The sequence below is a fragment of the Dermacentor andersoni genome, chromosome 1 (genome assembly GCF_023375885.2).
Source record: "Dermacentor andersoni chromosome 1, qqDerAnde1_hic_scaffold, whole genome shotgun sequence".
Lineage (NCBI taxonomy): Eukaryota > Metazoa > Arthropoda > Arachnida > Ixodida > Ixodidae > Dermacentor > Dermacentor andersoni.
Genome location: NC_092814.1, coordinates 250616823 through 250634099, shown reverse-complemented (window position 1 = coordinate 250634099; position 17277 = coordinate 250616823). Strand labels below are relative to the sequence as shown.

At 43.3% G+C, this 17277-nt stretch overlaps 1 protein-coding gene across 1 annotated transcript in view; it reads right to left on the bottom strand.

Moving 5' to 3' along the window:
- The window catches only part of LOC126548445 (uncharacterized), a 338395-nt gene that overhangs the window by 198993 nt on the left and 122125 nt on the right, over nt 1–17277 (bottom strand). The window contains exons 25-26 of the mRNA XM_055063629.2: nt 11898–12058; nt 7250–7461 (exon numbers count right to left, since the gene is read on the bottom strand). Coding sequence (XP_054919604.1) covers nt 7250–7461; nt 11898–12058 — 373 coding nt within the window. The remainder of the gene's footprint in view (nt 1–7249; nt 7462–11897; nt 12059–17277) is intronic.

The following is a 17277-nucleotide window of genomic DNA, read 5'->3' as shown; positions in this document are numbered from 1 at the left end:
GTCCAAAGATATTTACTAGATTTAATGCAGTTAACATTTGCAAATAAACTAATGAAATATTGAAGGGGCCTTGGAACACAGTTATTCTCCCTTTCCTATATTTCAATCTCCATAATCTTAAATGAATTCTGTTCCATTAAGATGTTCATTTCACAACATGGAAGCTACCGTTGGCTGATTAATTTGTACAGGAGTAAGAATATACTCATAAGTGCATTAGCAAAAAAAAAAAAAAATTATATACCGTATTTATTCGCATAATGATCACACTTTTATTGTCAAAAATATCGACGCAAATTCCGGGGTGCGATTATTACGCGGGTTAAATTTCCCGAAAATTTTTTTTCTTTATTCCGCATTTGCTGCAGGATGACAACAGGTCAAGCAGGCGGCTGCCGCTGTGCGATTGCGCTGTAATAGTGAGGGACTGGTGCGGGACACCAAAACAAAAATTGCTGCCGGCTGAGCAAGCCGAATGCGCCGAACGTGATTTTTTACTTCTCATGAGTATATTACGCGCATTGAAACAGTTTCTTTTGTATCAGTAATGTGTAATATCGTTAATATCGGTAAGTTTGCGACAATAACATAGCCATGTCCACTTTGAAGGGACAGAAACAGAGGTGGGCACACTTAGCTGCCAGTGACATAGAAACACATGGCAGGCATGCTGCGGAAACTGCAGCATTTGTCTTCATTACTATCCTAATACGGCATGTTTCCGCTAAAGGTGGGCGAATATTTTAGCTGTGTTACAAGCGTCGGCGTATGAATAGGGTACACTTCTAACGTATCAGTGTAAACGTGGCCACTATCGTTGCTGCTCGCGATTTGTTGCGTGCCCACGAGTAGACGAGAAGAATCAAAAGGCGCCTTTTTTATCGTTGTTGTTGGCAAAAAGCATTATGAAGCCTACAAGTAATAAAGCCAAGGCAAGTTTGATTGTAGCTTTTTGTTTTTCATGGAAGTGCGAAAGTGATGAAAGGAATGAAATGGGGCATCTGCGTAAGTATGTTTGGTGCGTGCAGACCGCTCGATATGTCTTCCAAGAGTCGTTCGCGTAGCATTAGACAGCATTCGACAAATGGTAAGCGCGATCGTCATTACACGGGAAAGAAAAAAATTGAATTTTGACGACAAAATTCAGGGGTGCGATCATTATGCGAGTAAATACGGTAGCTGCAGCATGGTTATGCATGACAGATTGGGGTGCGAGGGCATTGCACATGCTGTGGAAGGTTCACCCCGATTAGTTGAGCACACTTGCCAATGGTAGAAGGAGCCATCCAGAGAGAAAATAATTAAATTATAGGGTTAACATCCCAAAACTGCATGGTGGGTTATGAGGGCCATAATAGTGGAAGCTCAAAATCAATTTTGACCACCCAGGGTTTTTTCAACAAACATTCAAAAAGCATGGTAAACAAGCATTTTTCAATTGAACCCCGATTAGAATGCAGCCACCACGAGCAAGAATTGAACCCACAAACTCGTGCTCGGCAGCAGAATGCCACAGCCATTGAGCCACTGGTCCAAGGAAAAATAATAACTAGTTTTGACAAAAAGTGTTTCAAGGCCCCTTTAAGTTTGTTTGATATTGGGAGCAGTACAGCGAATCTGGAAGACTTGGAAAAGAATTCGACAACCAGCTTGTACAGTGTGGCAGTTACTTGGTTCATTGTTGCAGGTTGACAGTACTGATATATCACTGGCTACATTGTTATAGGCAAAATCTTGCATGCCTACAACTCACTGAAACAACTTTATAGTTGAGGAACACAAATCAAAACTTACATTCTTAGAAGTACGAAGAGTACTCAGTTTTAGTTCTTAAAAGATGAAAATTTGAAACTGCCAATGGTAGCATTGAGATATGCAGTTTTAACACTAAAAAATGGCCTTTCAAATAAAGGAAAAGACCGGAAAAGGTACTGCAACATGGAATGATAAAGGCTTTAGCTGCACATAAAAGTCTCACTAGACATTGCACAAGAACATTTGTGCACAGTCACTGCAATGACACAACTAAACATTTTGCAATTCGAAGCTCACAGGAACATATCTTCCATAGTTGGAACTTTTATTGCACATTGCAAAGTATTTATGTGCTCACCAATAACTCAATTCAATCACATATCTATGGCAAGAAGCAAAAATCTATTTTAGGAGATTTTCCAGAATGCAAAAAACTTTTAGAGCAGCAATTTATAAAATGGCTTAACCATTACAGAAGCTTTTGCAGATGCAGAAGCCACAGAGGGCACAAGGAGAACCCTGTACTTAGAATGTGAACAAGGGCACTATGGGAGCAACCAGTCCCATGTGCTTCCAAGCATATCAGAGGTGAAACAAGATGCGATGCTAAGTACCTTGCATGTTCTTTTTCACAAAAAGCTGTAATACAAATTTCAATTTTTTTGGCATTCTCTTTTAGTCGAGTCCAGCAGGCACTTATTATTACCCCTGGCAAAATAAAAAGAAGCTATAAATTATGTTTATTTTGAGGAAGCACTTTATTCTTCAGCATGCCTAAACATGCAATCACGGTAGAAGGTTACAAAGAGGAGCAGACCAACCCCACTTGTGTGAAGCACCAATTTGGCTAATGCACTTAACTGTACACTGCATCACGGAAGGGTGCCACATAAGGGCAAGAGTGTAATCACCGTTTCAACTGAGTATCTCTGGTGTGCCTGTCATGCAGTTGTGACCACTGAAAAAAGTACTAAAACTTAAAAATTTTAGTGCTTTTTTCAGTGGTCACAACTGCACAACAGTACTCAATATGCTCAGTGACTACTGGTACATCTTGCAAGAGCAGCATGCCTGTTGAATAAATGCAGTCTAATTACATTCACATTATTTTCAGCCTTCTTAACAGTTATAGCTTATCTAAAACCAGCATATTCTTTCAGGCATCTGGACTGCTTAGGGCTGTATCTGAAAATTCTGAAACTCTAAACCTTTTAGAGGCAATTCATCGTGATATACAACTCAATCACGACCAATTGCCTCAAAATTTTTCAGGATTCAGATACCTCATGGCTTATACCAAATTCATAAAATGAAAAATAGTCTGTATTTACCAGACCATGTTGGTTTACACAAAGGAACTCATACTTGAAGTACACTAAAAATGCTAATTCAAATTGTGCTATTGCATCTCTCTTTTGAAGCTGGAAAACAGGTTTAAGAATTGCAAGAAAGCTGCTTAAGATCTTAGCTGCCAACAATGACTGACAAAACGGTACATGTAACTAACTAAAATGTTAGAACAAAATAGTTACAGGGCACACCGAAGTACTATTCACAAGAAAGCCTACACTTTCACCTCTGTAAAATGAGGCAGCTGATACTAACATCTCCTTCATAAATGCATAACATATATGTAATATAAAATGCTAAAAGAACAACGAAAATGACTATATTCGGAAGACTAGATAAATAATATCACATTCAAAGAATCTCAGACAATTAGAGTGTCTGTCATTAGGAAATAATGGCACTAAACTCAGTTTTTCCAACCATTTCCATTAAAAAGCATAGCAAGAATGCTTATTCATGCAATAACTTCAACCACAGAAATAAAGACCTGACCACTAATATTAGTGATGATCTGCAAGAATCAATATTTTTCTTCATTATTGTAATTGAGCAAGGCTTGAAATTCACACAATGGCGTTTAATGAACAGCCGTAATAGCTGTAATAGACAGGGAAAACTCTGTCAAACTTTGTTCCAAGCCTTCAGACAATGAACTACGTCATAACTCTGCATGCATTCCATGCTCCCTTTTTCCCCAAAAGTGAAATAATATTTTGCACCCAAATACAGTTAAACTTCGATATAAAGAACTTCAATATAATGAAACTCTCGATATAACGAAGTGTCTCACTTTTCATAACCTCTCGTCTATGGAACACCATGTATTTAGAACCTCAATATAGCAAAGTGTATTTCTATGCAATTTCAATATAATGAAATTTCCCAGAGCGCAGAGTGCAAATGGGCAGAGTGCAGAGCAGACATTGCTGTGTGCCATCCACTCTGCCCACTTGTCCTGTGCTCCCTTGAACAAATAATCAATCTTGTGTAAATGCGTGTGTGCCATAATGTGGCCACAAAAATAGACTGTCTCTTGTAAAGAAAGAATGATATTCTACTCATTTTTCACTGATTATGTTGCTTCCTCATTTACACACGAAAAAAAAGACAGTAAGAGCGAAAATCAATTTTCAGCTACGGCAGTAGAATTTTACACAACTTCCTGGATATAAATGATTACACTCAATTACCTTACTCAATTTCTGAAATAAGGCAACATATGACTGCAGTTATAATCAATAAAAATAAATGCTATGCTTTCAGCAGGTGTACGTAGTTACAGGATGATGTATTACAGAAATCTTACTTCAATAGTTCACTACATTTTCATGTACAGCTCTTGCAGGAGCATTGACCTACACAGTGGTCAACACTGCATCATGATGCATACCTGTGAAAGTAGCAAGAGTATGTGCATGCGTGCAGAGCATCCTCATCTCCAATCGTCATCTGCTAGGCTATTCCATTCAATATACCATAAACCCTGCTGCTTATCTGTTTTGAACGCAAGCAGTAATGCGTAAACATGCTTTTGAACAAGCATTATATAAATCCCATGTGCTGTGTTTGAACATCCGTCTCCTGTGGCTCTCGTGTGCACACAATGGTTACAATCAACAGTTACAAGTGATAGATGAGCTAATAACAGCAAGGGTCATGGTAGACTGAAAGGCATAGTCTAGCAGTCAATGTCCAGAGACCACAGAGGAAGACCACATACATGCACTTATCCTTGCTATGCTTGCAGGTGCATTCCATAACACAGTGTAGGCCATCATGTCGATCAACACTTTCTTGATATTATTAACTTAGAGGGCTGTATATGACGTGGAGTAATCTACACTGTTCTTACATTGTCAGTGCTAAAAGGTAACTGTCCTTTCTTTTCCTGAATTCTCAGCATATTTTTCTTGACGAATCTACCAGGTTTTGTGGGCTGGGCTCATATGGCTTAAGAAATTCAGGGAAAGAAACATCAAATAAGTTTGGACAGATAAAACAGCTAGAATTAAAATTTAGTTCTAGAAGCACCAGAAAAGATGTGGTCTTGCTTATGCCTGTGCCCCCCTTTTCATTCATAAATACAAGAGCAAAAAATATAAATTTATTTATCCAGTCAATAAATTTGTTTTGAGCAAATAAACATGCTCTTATGATCAGTTAGAGTTATTCACCATTTTGACAGTGTATTTCCCCGTGAAAACACAAAGCTACTCTATCTTGTAACAGAGTGAAACTGCAGTACTTGAATGTGAGACAGTGAGACACTAGCAGCAGGCAACAAAACAAGAAATAGATTTCATGTTTCTTTCCCAGAACAGCTACCTCTTAAACACATTCTTCTGCGACATGCTAAAGGGGCCATGACATGGTCGCCCAACTATTCTCAGTTTATCATTGTAAATGGAACTAGATGGGCCAATATGGCAATAGACATACAAAAAAGCTGGAATTTATATTTGAGGATAGAAGCACCAGAAAAGACATGGCCTTGCAGGACTCTGAGAGCACACCTTCAACTGAAACTTCCAATTTGAAATCGCTGCCTCCAAGCTTGGCTTAGAAACAGTGACTGCCATTTTGACATGGCTTGTGCGACATCAAGAAATGCGAGGTCATCGTTGTGTCGTTCACTTCAAAACATTCTGAAACCTTGTACACACCATGCCGGGAGGGTGCACACCCACCACTATGAGAGTGCATCCCGAGCTGACCACCAAGACACACGTGTGAAATCAAATCCAAATGTATATTGCGCACATTGGCCACTCAGAATGCACTTCATTTAGTTGCCTATCAGTGTTGCCAGATTGTAGTACAGTTCAACTGCGATATGAAAAAATACAAACTTTCCACTACACTGAATGCGCTGAAATTTTTACAGTTCACTGTGGGACGCATATAGTTTAGCATGCAATGCATAGCTCAAACTAGAAATTTTGGTGTTACAGCCTCTGAGTTTAATGTACTTTACAGCTGCCAAAGCTGCAATATCTAAGCCAGATAATGCAGCTTGTCTGCTCCAAATGCAGTATAGTATGAATTTCTTTAAGCAGGTACTTTTCAGTAAATTTGCAATCAATATTTGCATTTAGCCCATAACATATAGAAAAATCCACTTGTCTGTAAGAATTCCACTAAAATATTAAAATATGTCAAGTAAATATGCCAACACCAGTAAGGCCAACAAGCCCAACAGATGTAACCCAAACAAACAGAAGCATTGATGTGTAAAGCATGGTGAAGATAAAGTCATCCAAAATAACACTAAGTTCCTCTACTCGTCACTCTCTTATGTGTTCCACTGCAAAAAGTGATCAGCATGACAAGTGTACCTCACTAACCAGACCATGCCAACTGCTTTCAGTCAGAACTACACGAGTGAATTTTGCCAAAGGTTAATGTCTTGGAGTATCTTGGAGGACCAAAGCTTTTTTCAAGTATGCAAGAAAAAGCATCTTAAGCAAACTGCCATTAAAAAAACACAACTAATTAATAATATGATTCAGAAAGCTCCTCTAAAATACTGCAGCTTGTTTAATCAGCATTTAAAAAGTGATATCTTGCTACAATAACAATAATCCTGAAACTGCAATTCCTTCTACCCTCGCTGTGTGTCCCCACAGAACAAAAATATGAGTATTACAAGTCAAATTAAGAGTACCTCTTCAAAGAAGAAAAAGATAAAAGCAATCATTTTAAGTTAAAGCTTTTGGCATCATAAAAGCATCTAGAAACTGCAGCATGCACCTTCAAGATGGCTTCACACGATAACACAGGATAATTGGAATCGCACCAAGTCGGTGCTGTGCCCCTATTTCCTTACAACCTTATGCAGTAGGCCTATCCCCCTGCCACACAAGCCCAAAGTGGAAGCAATGAGCACTGTGCGAGAAGCCTGGCCCTTTAATCAGACATGCGAAAAGACAGCAAGCCTCGGCCAGGTCCTCCTCACAAGCTGTGCAAAGAAGCCCGCCTTGCGGGGGGCTCGCTTTTGGCCATTGCGTGCGGCTGGGCCTTTGCGGGCAGGTAACAGGAAGCCCAGCCTCGAGCGCGAGGGCCCCCGACTGATGGCGGGCTCCTCGTCAGGCTCGCTGAGTGTCTCGGCCTGTGCCAGGTACGGTGGTGGGGGGGGCTGCCCTACCTGGAGGCCCACGCGGATCTTCTTGGTGAGGGCGCCCTCGGGGAAGATGGCTTGGACCTGGGGAACCACTGTGGAGCTGAGAAGGCCCCCTTCGGGACCCACCGCATGCACCTCCTGTCGTGTCCTGCTCACCACGGCAAAGTACTGTGGAAAGTCTGTAGTCAGGATTCGCACAATGCGGTTCGTCTGCAGGTCCTCCAAGGCACTCAGCTCTGCCAGAAAGCACCAAAACAGCAAACCATAAGCACACAGGCTCAGTCTCCCTCATGGGGACATTAATCTATTTTGCACCATTGTTCCCATTTGGGAACATATCTCAGCGACATTTGAAAAGGCAACAGAAGTGTGCACTTTTCTAAAATGCAATAAAATGGACATTTACCATTTTCTAGGTCTTAATTTTTAAATAGTACCAACAAATTTCCCATTATTAGTTTTGTATCCCATTCATGCAGTTAGAACTTCATGTCAGTTTAGCCGCCGCACTGCCTTCTTGGCAAGGAGCAAAAACAAGGGCCTCTAGGCACGTTATCCTTGACTATTGTGCAAACTTTTAGTGAAGCTGATTTCTATAATGCGACATGCACTGTGATATTATGTTTGTTCTTTATTTATGCAAAATTATGGTGTAAATATCAGTGCATTTGCACAAATGTTCCAAAATGGGAACAACTGCGCAAAGCGGTAGCATGTGGACCACTGAAATTTCCGTTGGTATTGACGTAATTAATGGACATTTTACTAAACAGATGCCTCACCATAAGTATTTGATGCGGGAGGAATTTCTGGAAAAAGGTCTTGAACGGTGTTAGGAATGGCCTGCCAAGGTGGCAACGTGCAAGTTATTTCAGCCCGCTGCACGTGTTTCAATCCAATTGGGGTGGTGGCGCACTTCAGAGAACTGCGGATAACCGGCAGCCACGCGGCGAGGGGTCAGCTCAGGGGAGTTCTCGAGGGGAGGTAATTGGTGGAACCTCTCCATGCGCTTTTCGAGACACCAGACAATGTGCAGCGGCGGAGGCCGCTGTGCGAGGTCCGCTCTGGAATTTAGAGGCGCCAGCTGGGGTCGGGCATGACCACCTGACTACGGGGACGCGGGACAATGGATACCACGACGACTGCACTGCAAAGGTCGTCTGCCCTCGTAGAGAGCGCACTGAAACCTGTGCGGCATGTGTGTGTGTAAAACCCCTACCCCCTTCTCTCAAAGGCGACCACGAGGACTTTCTATGATGACGTCGAACGATGACGTCGAACGGAGTGGTTATAAGCGGCTGTTGTCGGCTGCTAGTGTGTGCTCGTTGTCGTGCTCGAAATGTACTCGTGAGCTGTGTGCTCGTTTGCTGTATGCTATGTCTTGCGGGCTCCATTTGGAAGTCACGCTAGACTGTCGATGTATGTCTTGTTTAAACTGTAAATAATGTAAATAAACCCTGCTCACCTAGTCCTGTCGCCCCAAGTTCCTCCGATCGTCCTACAAGCCCGACTCCAAATCCTACAACAGCCATTCTTCGGGAAAAGTCAATGCTGTGCTTTTACCGACACCAAACATGTATAATGTACTCACTGATGAACAAGAGGGCGACGCCGACATTGTGCAGGTAGACGCAGTGCCAAATGAAGTTGCAGGTGAAATAGAGGCACACAAATCCGATGCAGAGGAAAACAAATGTGATGACAAGAAATTAAAAAAAAAAAAGAAACAAGTGAGAGTGTTCCTACTTTTTCTACATGAGCGTTTTTATAAGCGCACTAATACGTACCAGGAGCTCAATGGGCAGCGCATAGGGGCAGCCCTTGCAAGTAACTCACGCTGGATTAGTGGATGCAAACCCATTTGACCTTTTCAACCACTTTTTAAAATGAAAGTCACTGACCTGATAATTGAAGAATTGAACCGCTATGCCCGACAGCAGAGTTGCCATAACTTCGAACTCATGCAAAAGGAGGTTTGTCACTTTGTATCAATTCTTTTCTTTAGTGCCTACCACAAGCTTCCTTGTACAGACATTTAGTGGCCAAAAGCTGAAGATGTCAGTGCACTACTTGTATGGGGTACAATGAGTTGTGCCAAATTCCAAGGAATCAAGAAGTACATTCATGCTGCTGATAGTAAGTACAATGCTGCAAAAGGGACACAAAATGTCAAATATAGGGCCCCTGTTGCGGCTAGTCAATACTTGGCTCCAGCAATTTCGAATTTTCTCAACTAATCTTAGTGTTGGTCGGCATAGCTGCAAAATGTTCTTTAGACGTTTCTTTTAACTGCGCGAAAAAAATGAGGGTACAAGAAAGAAACACACCACACCATGAGCGGAGACTGCCAACTGCTTTCTGTCAAAAGCTATGAACCAATTAGCCCGCCAGAACATCCTACTAAAGTGCAAAATGTTCATAAAGGGAAAAGCAATATGCTTTGGCTACAAGCTGTTGATTCTCCCATCTTCATCAGATTATCTGACACCTAAAGCGGAAAAGCTGTTCAGGAGAACATACAAGAGCCACTTTGAATGCGCATTGTAATGAATGTGCCGAGATTCGTAGAAGCACCAATAAACCACACAATCTTCATAGATAGCTTTATTCTATCTCCCTCTCTTCTACAAGAAGTGAAAGTGCGGGGATTTTGGGGTACCAGAACCATGACAGGGAACAGACTGAAGATGGGCCCTTTAGAAGATTCAAAATAACTCTCCAAACAAAACCGAGGATCTCTTGACTACATGCCTGATTGTGAAATACTCGATCGGAGGTGGAAGCAACAATAAGTGCGTATGCGTTGCAGCAAACTACAATGCAATTCACACAGCAGCAGCCAGCCGCTACTGCCAGAAGCAAGAAAGGTTTAATGTGTAACAGCCAGAAGTATTTCAAGAATACGAGAAGCATATGGGAGGTGTTGGATTTCTTGATCACTTTATTAGCAGCCATGGTATTCATGTCAAGAGGTGGTACTGGCCAATGCTTAGCAATTTGCTAGTATAACACCACGCGTCGCTGCTTGGAGGCTTTATGTGGAGCTCGGAAGTGAGCCAAAGCTTGACCAGTTGCGATTTTCAAAGCACGTGGTACAAGGCCTATTGACTAAGCTCGAGACAGATAAGGCCCGATTGGAGCCTCCTCGTTCCACTGCAGAGAAAGTGGTCATCTTATCGTGTGATTAGGCAAGCAAAGCCACAGCCGGCATCGCACAAAAACACCTGAATAATATGCCAAGTGTGCAAAGTGCCCCTGCATATTCATTCTTCAAACACAAGTGAAGGCCACAAGTTCCCACAACGTTCAGAAAAAAAGAATGTGCCATGTATACACATTGCGCCATTGTTCCCTTTTGGGAACCTGCTGTGTATCATGAACGAGTTCAAATCAAATCAAATTTGTTTTCCAAGTATGTACAACGCTTCCTATGGATGCAAATTTTCCCAAATTATTTCGTTTTCTTATGAACACTTCTAGTACCAGCGTTTAATGGGTTAAAAGCTGATGGTCAACTATTCCACTCTAGCACTGGTACAGCGCAACATACAAAGGAAGTTGGAAGTCAGCGCTCTGTTCCTTTATCTGGCCAGCTCGGCTTGTTTCTTCCTTTGTATGTTGCGCTGTACCAGTTCTAGAGTGGAATACCAACTCGCCCAATCCTCAACCCTAGTTAACAACTATTCCACGTCTGTCATACCCAAAAAGCAAAGCACAAAATGTTAATACAAAATAATGAATGTTTATCCTGAACCCACATATAGGTACAAACTATAAGAGACTCCATATGGTATACAATTTTTTATCATAGTACTTGCTGGTGCATGGCAAGATGTCTCATGCTCCACATGTGGTGCTACATCGCTGTGTCAGCATTAATGTGGCATTACATCCTTGAATCAAACTGGTTCCTTTGCAAGATTGTTTCGCGCTCATTACTATCACTGCCTTCCACCCCAATTCTGTTCAGCCTGTACAGTCTCCTGACTTAGCAACAATGCTCTACATTCTTCCCTTATATATCATAGTACAGCCTGCAGGGCACTCCACGTGCTACATATATATATCCGACCTTACCCCTAGCTTAAGTTTTACGCCTAGCAGTGCTGTACGCCATGCCTATGTAGCACCACCACAACATGCAATAACTGCCATTGCACAAGAGATATAGAGGTATGATATGAAACTACTTGTTCTTGCTTTTAAGAGGTAACCACCTCTAAAATTTTAAATGACTTTTTTTTTTTTTTTTTACACAAAACAGTTTTCATTGTTAGTGCAACACAATGGTGTTTTACATAAATTTCATATCATTTAAACTTTCAAGCACCCGACAAAGCAACGAGAGTTGGGATGGGTGCATTTCTTCCCCTAAGTGAACTGGCCCAAACACTTTTATGGTTTCAGATAATTAACCAGCATGGCAAAGGACAAGTCCTTGTAGGTATCAAAATCTGACTATGAAACTAGGTATTGCTTATAGAATTCAGTACAGAGCAGGACCTTCAGGTATCTGGTATGGCTGGTAGGTGCATAACAAGAACACCAACTTGTTCCCTCACAATTAAAATGCACAGGGCTGTTCGCTGGCCAGCAAGGACTATTGTGGTCAATATCAAAAAAAAAAAAAAATAATAACCCTTACAGACTTTAATGAAAGAGATGTACGCACCTTCTCCTTCAAAGCTCTCATTTAGGACCTCCTGAACGGCTTCCTCAGAAGCCTCAAGAGTGTGCTCTTTCCACGTTTCTCCATTGTCACTGCGAAGGATGCTAATCTCTCGTTCCTTGCCTCGCAGTGATGCAAAGTGAGGCACTTCCAGAATCACTGGCCTGCATTCCATGAAGTGCACATTAGGCACACAACCACAGGAAAAGCCTGCTTGATAGGCTTGTGCAGGTATTTGCAATATTCTAATGATCAATCAAATAGCAATCGAATAGTATGCTACTCGCAACTCGAATTTCAGCATTTGGAATTTTCAATGTATTCAAAACAAATTAATATAAATTTGAATACATGTACGATCACCATTTTTGGTTTCAGTAAGCAAGTCACATTGTCAATGACATGGCTCATAGCCAAGAGAAGCAATAGAATTTGTTTACAGTGGCCAACTGATTTTTTGGATCTGCTCGATTATTCAAATATCCCTATGCCACAGCCACCTTTACTATTGAATCAATGTATAACGGCAATCGAACTTTCAAACACTGTATAGTGTCTCCCTCAATGGACGGTTTGCAAAAATACTGCTGCGCATGCGTGAACACTGCTGTCCCGAGCGTTGGTTAGACACGAGAAGCAGACGAACAGCCAACCCACCCCAGCACGCCTTGAGACGCCGGTTTGTGGTAGTTTTGATAGTAGTATTTTCGTGAAAAGGCCAGCTAGTTGTGTTGAGTATTGTGCACAAATTGTTTCACTAGCAAACGGAGCACGAGTTTATTTTGGTTTCCGTCCGAGAAGAGCTATCCGGCGGGAAAAGCAGCATGGATAAGCGATGGCCGGAGATGCCATCACAGCACACAACTTGCTCGCTCCTCGAAGAGCCAGTTCTCATCGCGCTACTTGCGGGCACTGAATTGTCATATGCCAGCGCCGTGAGGTTATTTTGGCTTCGAGACACCCTTAAGTGCAGCCGCATTTTACCAGGAATGCGAAACGCTCAAGATGGACGAGGACGGACAGCGCTTGCGAAAGCGCAGTGGTGTCACTCGATCAGATGTCGCTGACATGTAATTATAATAAATATTATAAAGCGATGTTGAAAATGTGCCTTATATGACAATCAGCGCCCTGTACTACGCCACTGAAGTGATCGAAACACCATCCAAGGGCAGTTGGTGTCACTGACGGGCAGCGTGGAGCAACCACTGTGCGACGGAGTTCACTTGGTTGCTCTTTTCTGCCGATGGTGTACAGCCGAACCCCGCTACAACGAACGCCGCTTCAACGAAATTTTCGCTTCAACGAAGTATTTCCAATTCCCCGTCAGCTAGCCATAGAAGTCAATGCAAAAAAGTTCTCGCCACACCGAACAATATTTCGAGCTTGTTTTCGCTTCAACGAAATTTTTGCTCGGTTGAGCTGGGCTTTCAAATTTGTCTTGCGATAAAATAAACATAACCCCAATCGTCTGCAATTTTTCGTACATCCACGCTGCTTAGGTTCACCGAAAACGTGCGCCCACTGCACTGTCGCCGATAAACAAACTCATGGAGGGGCGCCATTGTTTGGTGGTGATGACAATGGGGTTAGCCACCTTGTGACAAGGCGCAGGCCCACTTTGCCAAACGGGAGCCACAGCCAATCCGTATCCATCCTAGGTCACGTGATCGCTGGCGCAACGTGGCATGGCCAGCATGGCGACAGAGCGTAAGTTTCTTTCCTTGGAGGTGAAGGCGCGAATCATCAGCGAGGCTTCGAGCAGCAGAAAGAAAGGAGACGTTGCAGCAGAGTTCAGCATCTTCAACAGCACGCCGTCGACAATCTTGAAATCGAAGGACGCGATCACCAGTGCTCTTTTTGCGAGGGCATCTGCCAAACGGAAGAAGTTGACTCAAGCTACACACGAGGATCTTGAAAAGGCGTTTACATGGTTCCTCGACATGCGTGCCAAGAAAATGCCAATCAGCGGAAGCGTGCTGCAGCAAAATGCACTTAACTATGCTTGCATTCTCGGCATCAACAATTTTAAGGCAAGCACAGGTTGGCTGACCCGCTTCAAGGCCCGACACGACATCATTGCGAAAGTGTTGTGCGGCGAACAAGATGCATCGGCCCCGCCTCGTGCACTGGATGTAATGGACGCTTTTGACGTCATTCGTAATTTCATTGGCGCCCACGATGACTACATCGCAATGCAGCTGCTGACCGAGTGCGAACATCGCACCACGGCGATGATGACCAAAGGACGGAGGCAAACAAAGATGACCGACTTTTTTCGGAAATGAATGACGTTTTTGAATGCGTAGTCAAATCTCACAGTGCTTTGGGTCAGGTTTCATCACAAAGAAAGGTAACCGACTTTTTCCGGAAATAAATGATGTTTGTGAGTGTGTAGTCAAATTTGACAGTGTTTTGGGGCAAATTTCGCCACAACGAAATTTTCGCTTTAACGAAATTTTTTGCGCGTCCCATGAGCTTCGTTGTAGCGAGGTTCAACTGTACAGATATCCAAATGTATTTTTCACTTAATTAGCCTCTTAATATTTACGCATGCGTTAAAGAGTTCGCAAAAGACTATGCGTTCAATTAATTGCTAGCACAAGCTTTGTAACCAGCGACACTCACGGCCAGCGAGCAAGGCCTACCGTCTTCATCGGTGGCAGTTGGTGCCTACAGTCGAGAGAACGGCGCACCGTTTGAGACTTTCCCGTATTTACCGTACGCAGAAAAGGACCGTCGTAATAAGACAAACACTTCCTTGAAACCTTGCTTTCCTGCAGATGGGCCATATTAGTACGGTAAACTCTCCTAAGTGGAGCATATCATGCTAGGCACGATGACTTTGTCGGCAGCTGCCGATCGCTTGAGCCGGTAGGCCTAGCTCCTGGTTGTCGAAGCCGTAGCCGACGGCACTTGCAATGAAAACGCCGCGAGTCATAGAGCATTTATTTTCGTTAGCATTTTAGCGTCTGGACAATTGTGTCGCGGTTAAATGAACACAGATTTCGTTCTCTCTATACTCTGTCGGCAGCAAAGAGCAAATAAGGCGAGCCCCCTAGCACAGTGGTCGCTGCGCGCGGCCAGCCTGCGAAACCAAGTGTGGACACTCGCCGACACATCGGCAGAATGTTTCGAGGATGTGCACTCCGCTCTTTGTTGAAGGAGCGCATGTGACTCGCATCAGTTCTGTGCTGGCATCAGCAGCCTCCGAATACACTATATTTTTTACGTAATCTTCTTCCTTCAGTGCCTAGCCTAGATGAGCCTGGCGAATAGGGGCAGTTTTAGAAAGCAGATACTGCCACACACAATCAATTTGAATGGTGCGCTTCAAGAAGTCGGATGTCCCTGTCATGTACGAAAAGTGGAACGGAGTAACGAAGTCTTCAATTATTTTTGCTGCATTGAACATACGCGGTTGCTGCGGCAGAGGCCAGGCAGAAGCCGAGAAATGAGACTCGCTCTCTAACCACACACTCTCGCACGCAGAGCGCTGCAGCTTTGCCTGTTGTGCACCAGATGGCGTTCACTATATTGCAAACCGTCCATTCTTGGACATTACCTGCACACACACAATGTCAGAAAAATAGTGCTGCAAAGAAAGTTATTGCCATTCAGGTTTCCTCTCACACTGTCATTTTCATTGGCAAGGTGGCATCTCGGTTTTCTGACAGCTGTACGGCCAATGTGAATAGACCTACATTGATTCAGCACCAAACCATAACTTTAGTTGCCAATGCCTAACAAAGCAGTGCTTGTTAGGCCTAACAGCAAATGCAGTGCAACCATGAAAAAAATTTGCCACTGGCCAGTGTGGCAGTGGGCAACAAATCATCATTTGATGCGCATCGAGTGGCTCATCAGTGACAGAGCCTTAGATTATGTGCACAACTAAAAACTGTACAAGCGACGTTCGGGTCCACACACAACCAGCCAGCAAGTTTGTCTGTGCGCTTACTGGACAAAATGGATTAAGCTCATACATCAGTAGAAAGCACTGAGCTGAATTTGCGCATCACCGCCTAACCTGTCAGCATCATGCAGTCAAGGTTATTTTAAATACATCAGCACAATGTGACAACACGCGACACACATCAGACTTTAGAACTATGTTGAAACAGCACAACTGAAACAAGGTCACACAGAGAAAGAAATACTACTGCAGAATAAGCGCTGATTGACAACTAAATTGCTACTTGAAGAATGCCAGCCTTTATTTATATATTCAGCCCAGAATAGGCATGCGTACACAAATACATGTACAGTCGCATGTCGATAATTCGAAGTTGAAGGGGCCCGAAAATATGTTCAAATTAAAAGAAGTTCGAATCAAAGGAAGCTAATTGAATGGAGGACTTACCTGCAGTGGTGCATGTGCACTGAGCTAACACATGATTGGGAAGTTCCATAACATTTATTCAGATGTATTTACAAATTACAGTCAGTTATTAGGCGCATCGGCATTCGTACTGCGATAGGAGACGGCAGGTGCACGCGTGTGTAATAAAAGGAAACATACCCATGTCCCATGACAGTTGCCCCTTCGAACTTTTGGTATGCTTCACCGCGTACTACGTTGGGGCAAAGTTGACTTTCGGGAACCGGTATTATGTAACGCGCCGTGCTATCCACGCTTCGAAGCCATTGGCGAGGATTACAAAGGCAAAGTCAGCGCCATTGCTCACAGCGGCGAATTGCTTCAATGAAAAACAAGGCACCGAACTGCAAGAAGCTTGGTAGCTAACGTCGAAGTAGCTAGGCCTACCTACTTTTTCCAAGTAGCTAGGACTGGCTACGGCTGCCAGCTAATATGCGTGTGAGAGCACCGGCTCTAGGTGGCGCAATAATAAAAATGGCGGTGGTGGTGGCTTCGATTAATGCCGTTTTGGACCTGCGGTCATGGCAAAAAATCCGGAAAGTCGGACGGCGAAGGCTTTTGTGTCCGAAATTTCAGACGTTCTTATAGACTGACTATGGGGTACATGGCGGTGCCGCGACACTAACAGTAGTCACTAACCCGTCACAAACAGAAGTAATCGGTGATGCACGCCTGCACATGCCTGTGCACAAATTTCCGCCACGTCTTTTGTTTGTTTTGTTTTGTTTTTTCTTTCGCATGCGGCGTTGAGTCTCTCCTACGCTCTTCTATTACGAGGTCAGAGGAATGCTGGTCGGAGGCGCCGCCGCGCGATTTGGCGCGCTGCTGAGTGCATTGTCGGAGAGCAGTATGTTTGAATTAACCGTCGCAAATGCTTGCGCATTCGAATTACCGGGCGTTTTCGCCCATTGCAATACACAACTTTGACGGGACCACAGCGTCAGTTCGAATAAACTGCAAGTTGAATTAAGCGTGTTCTAATTAACGAGATTCGACTGTACA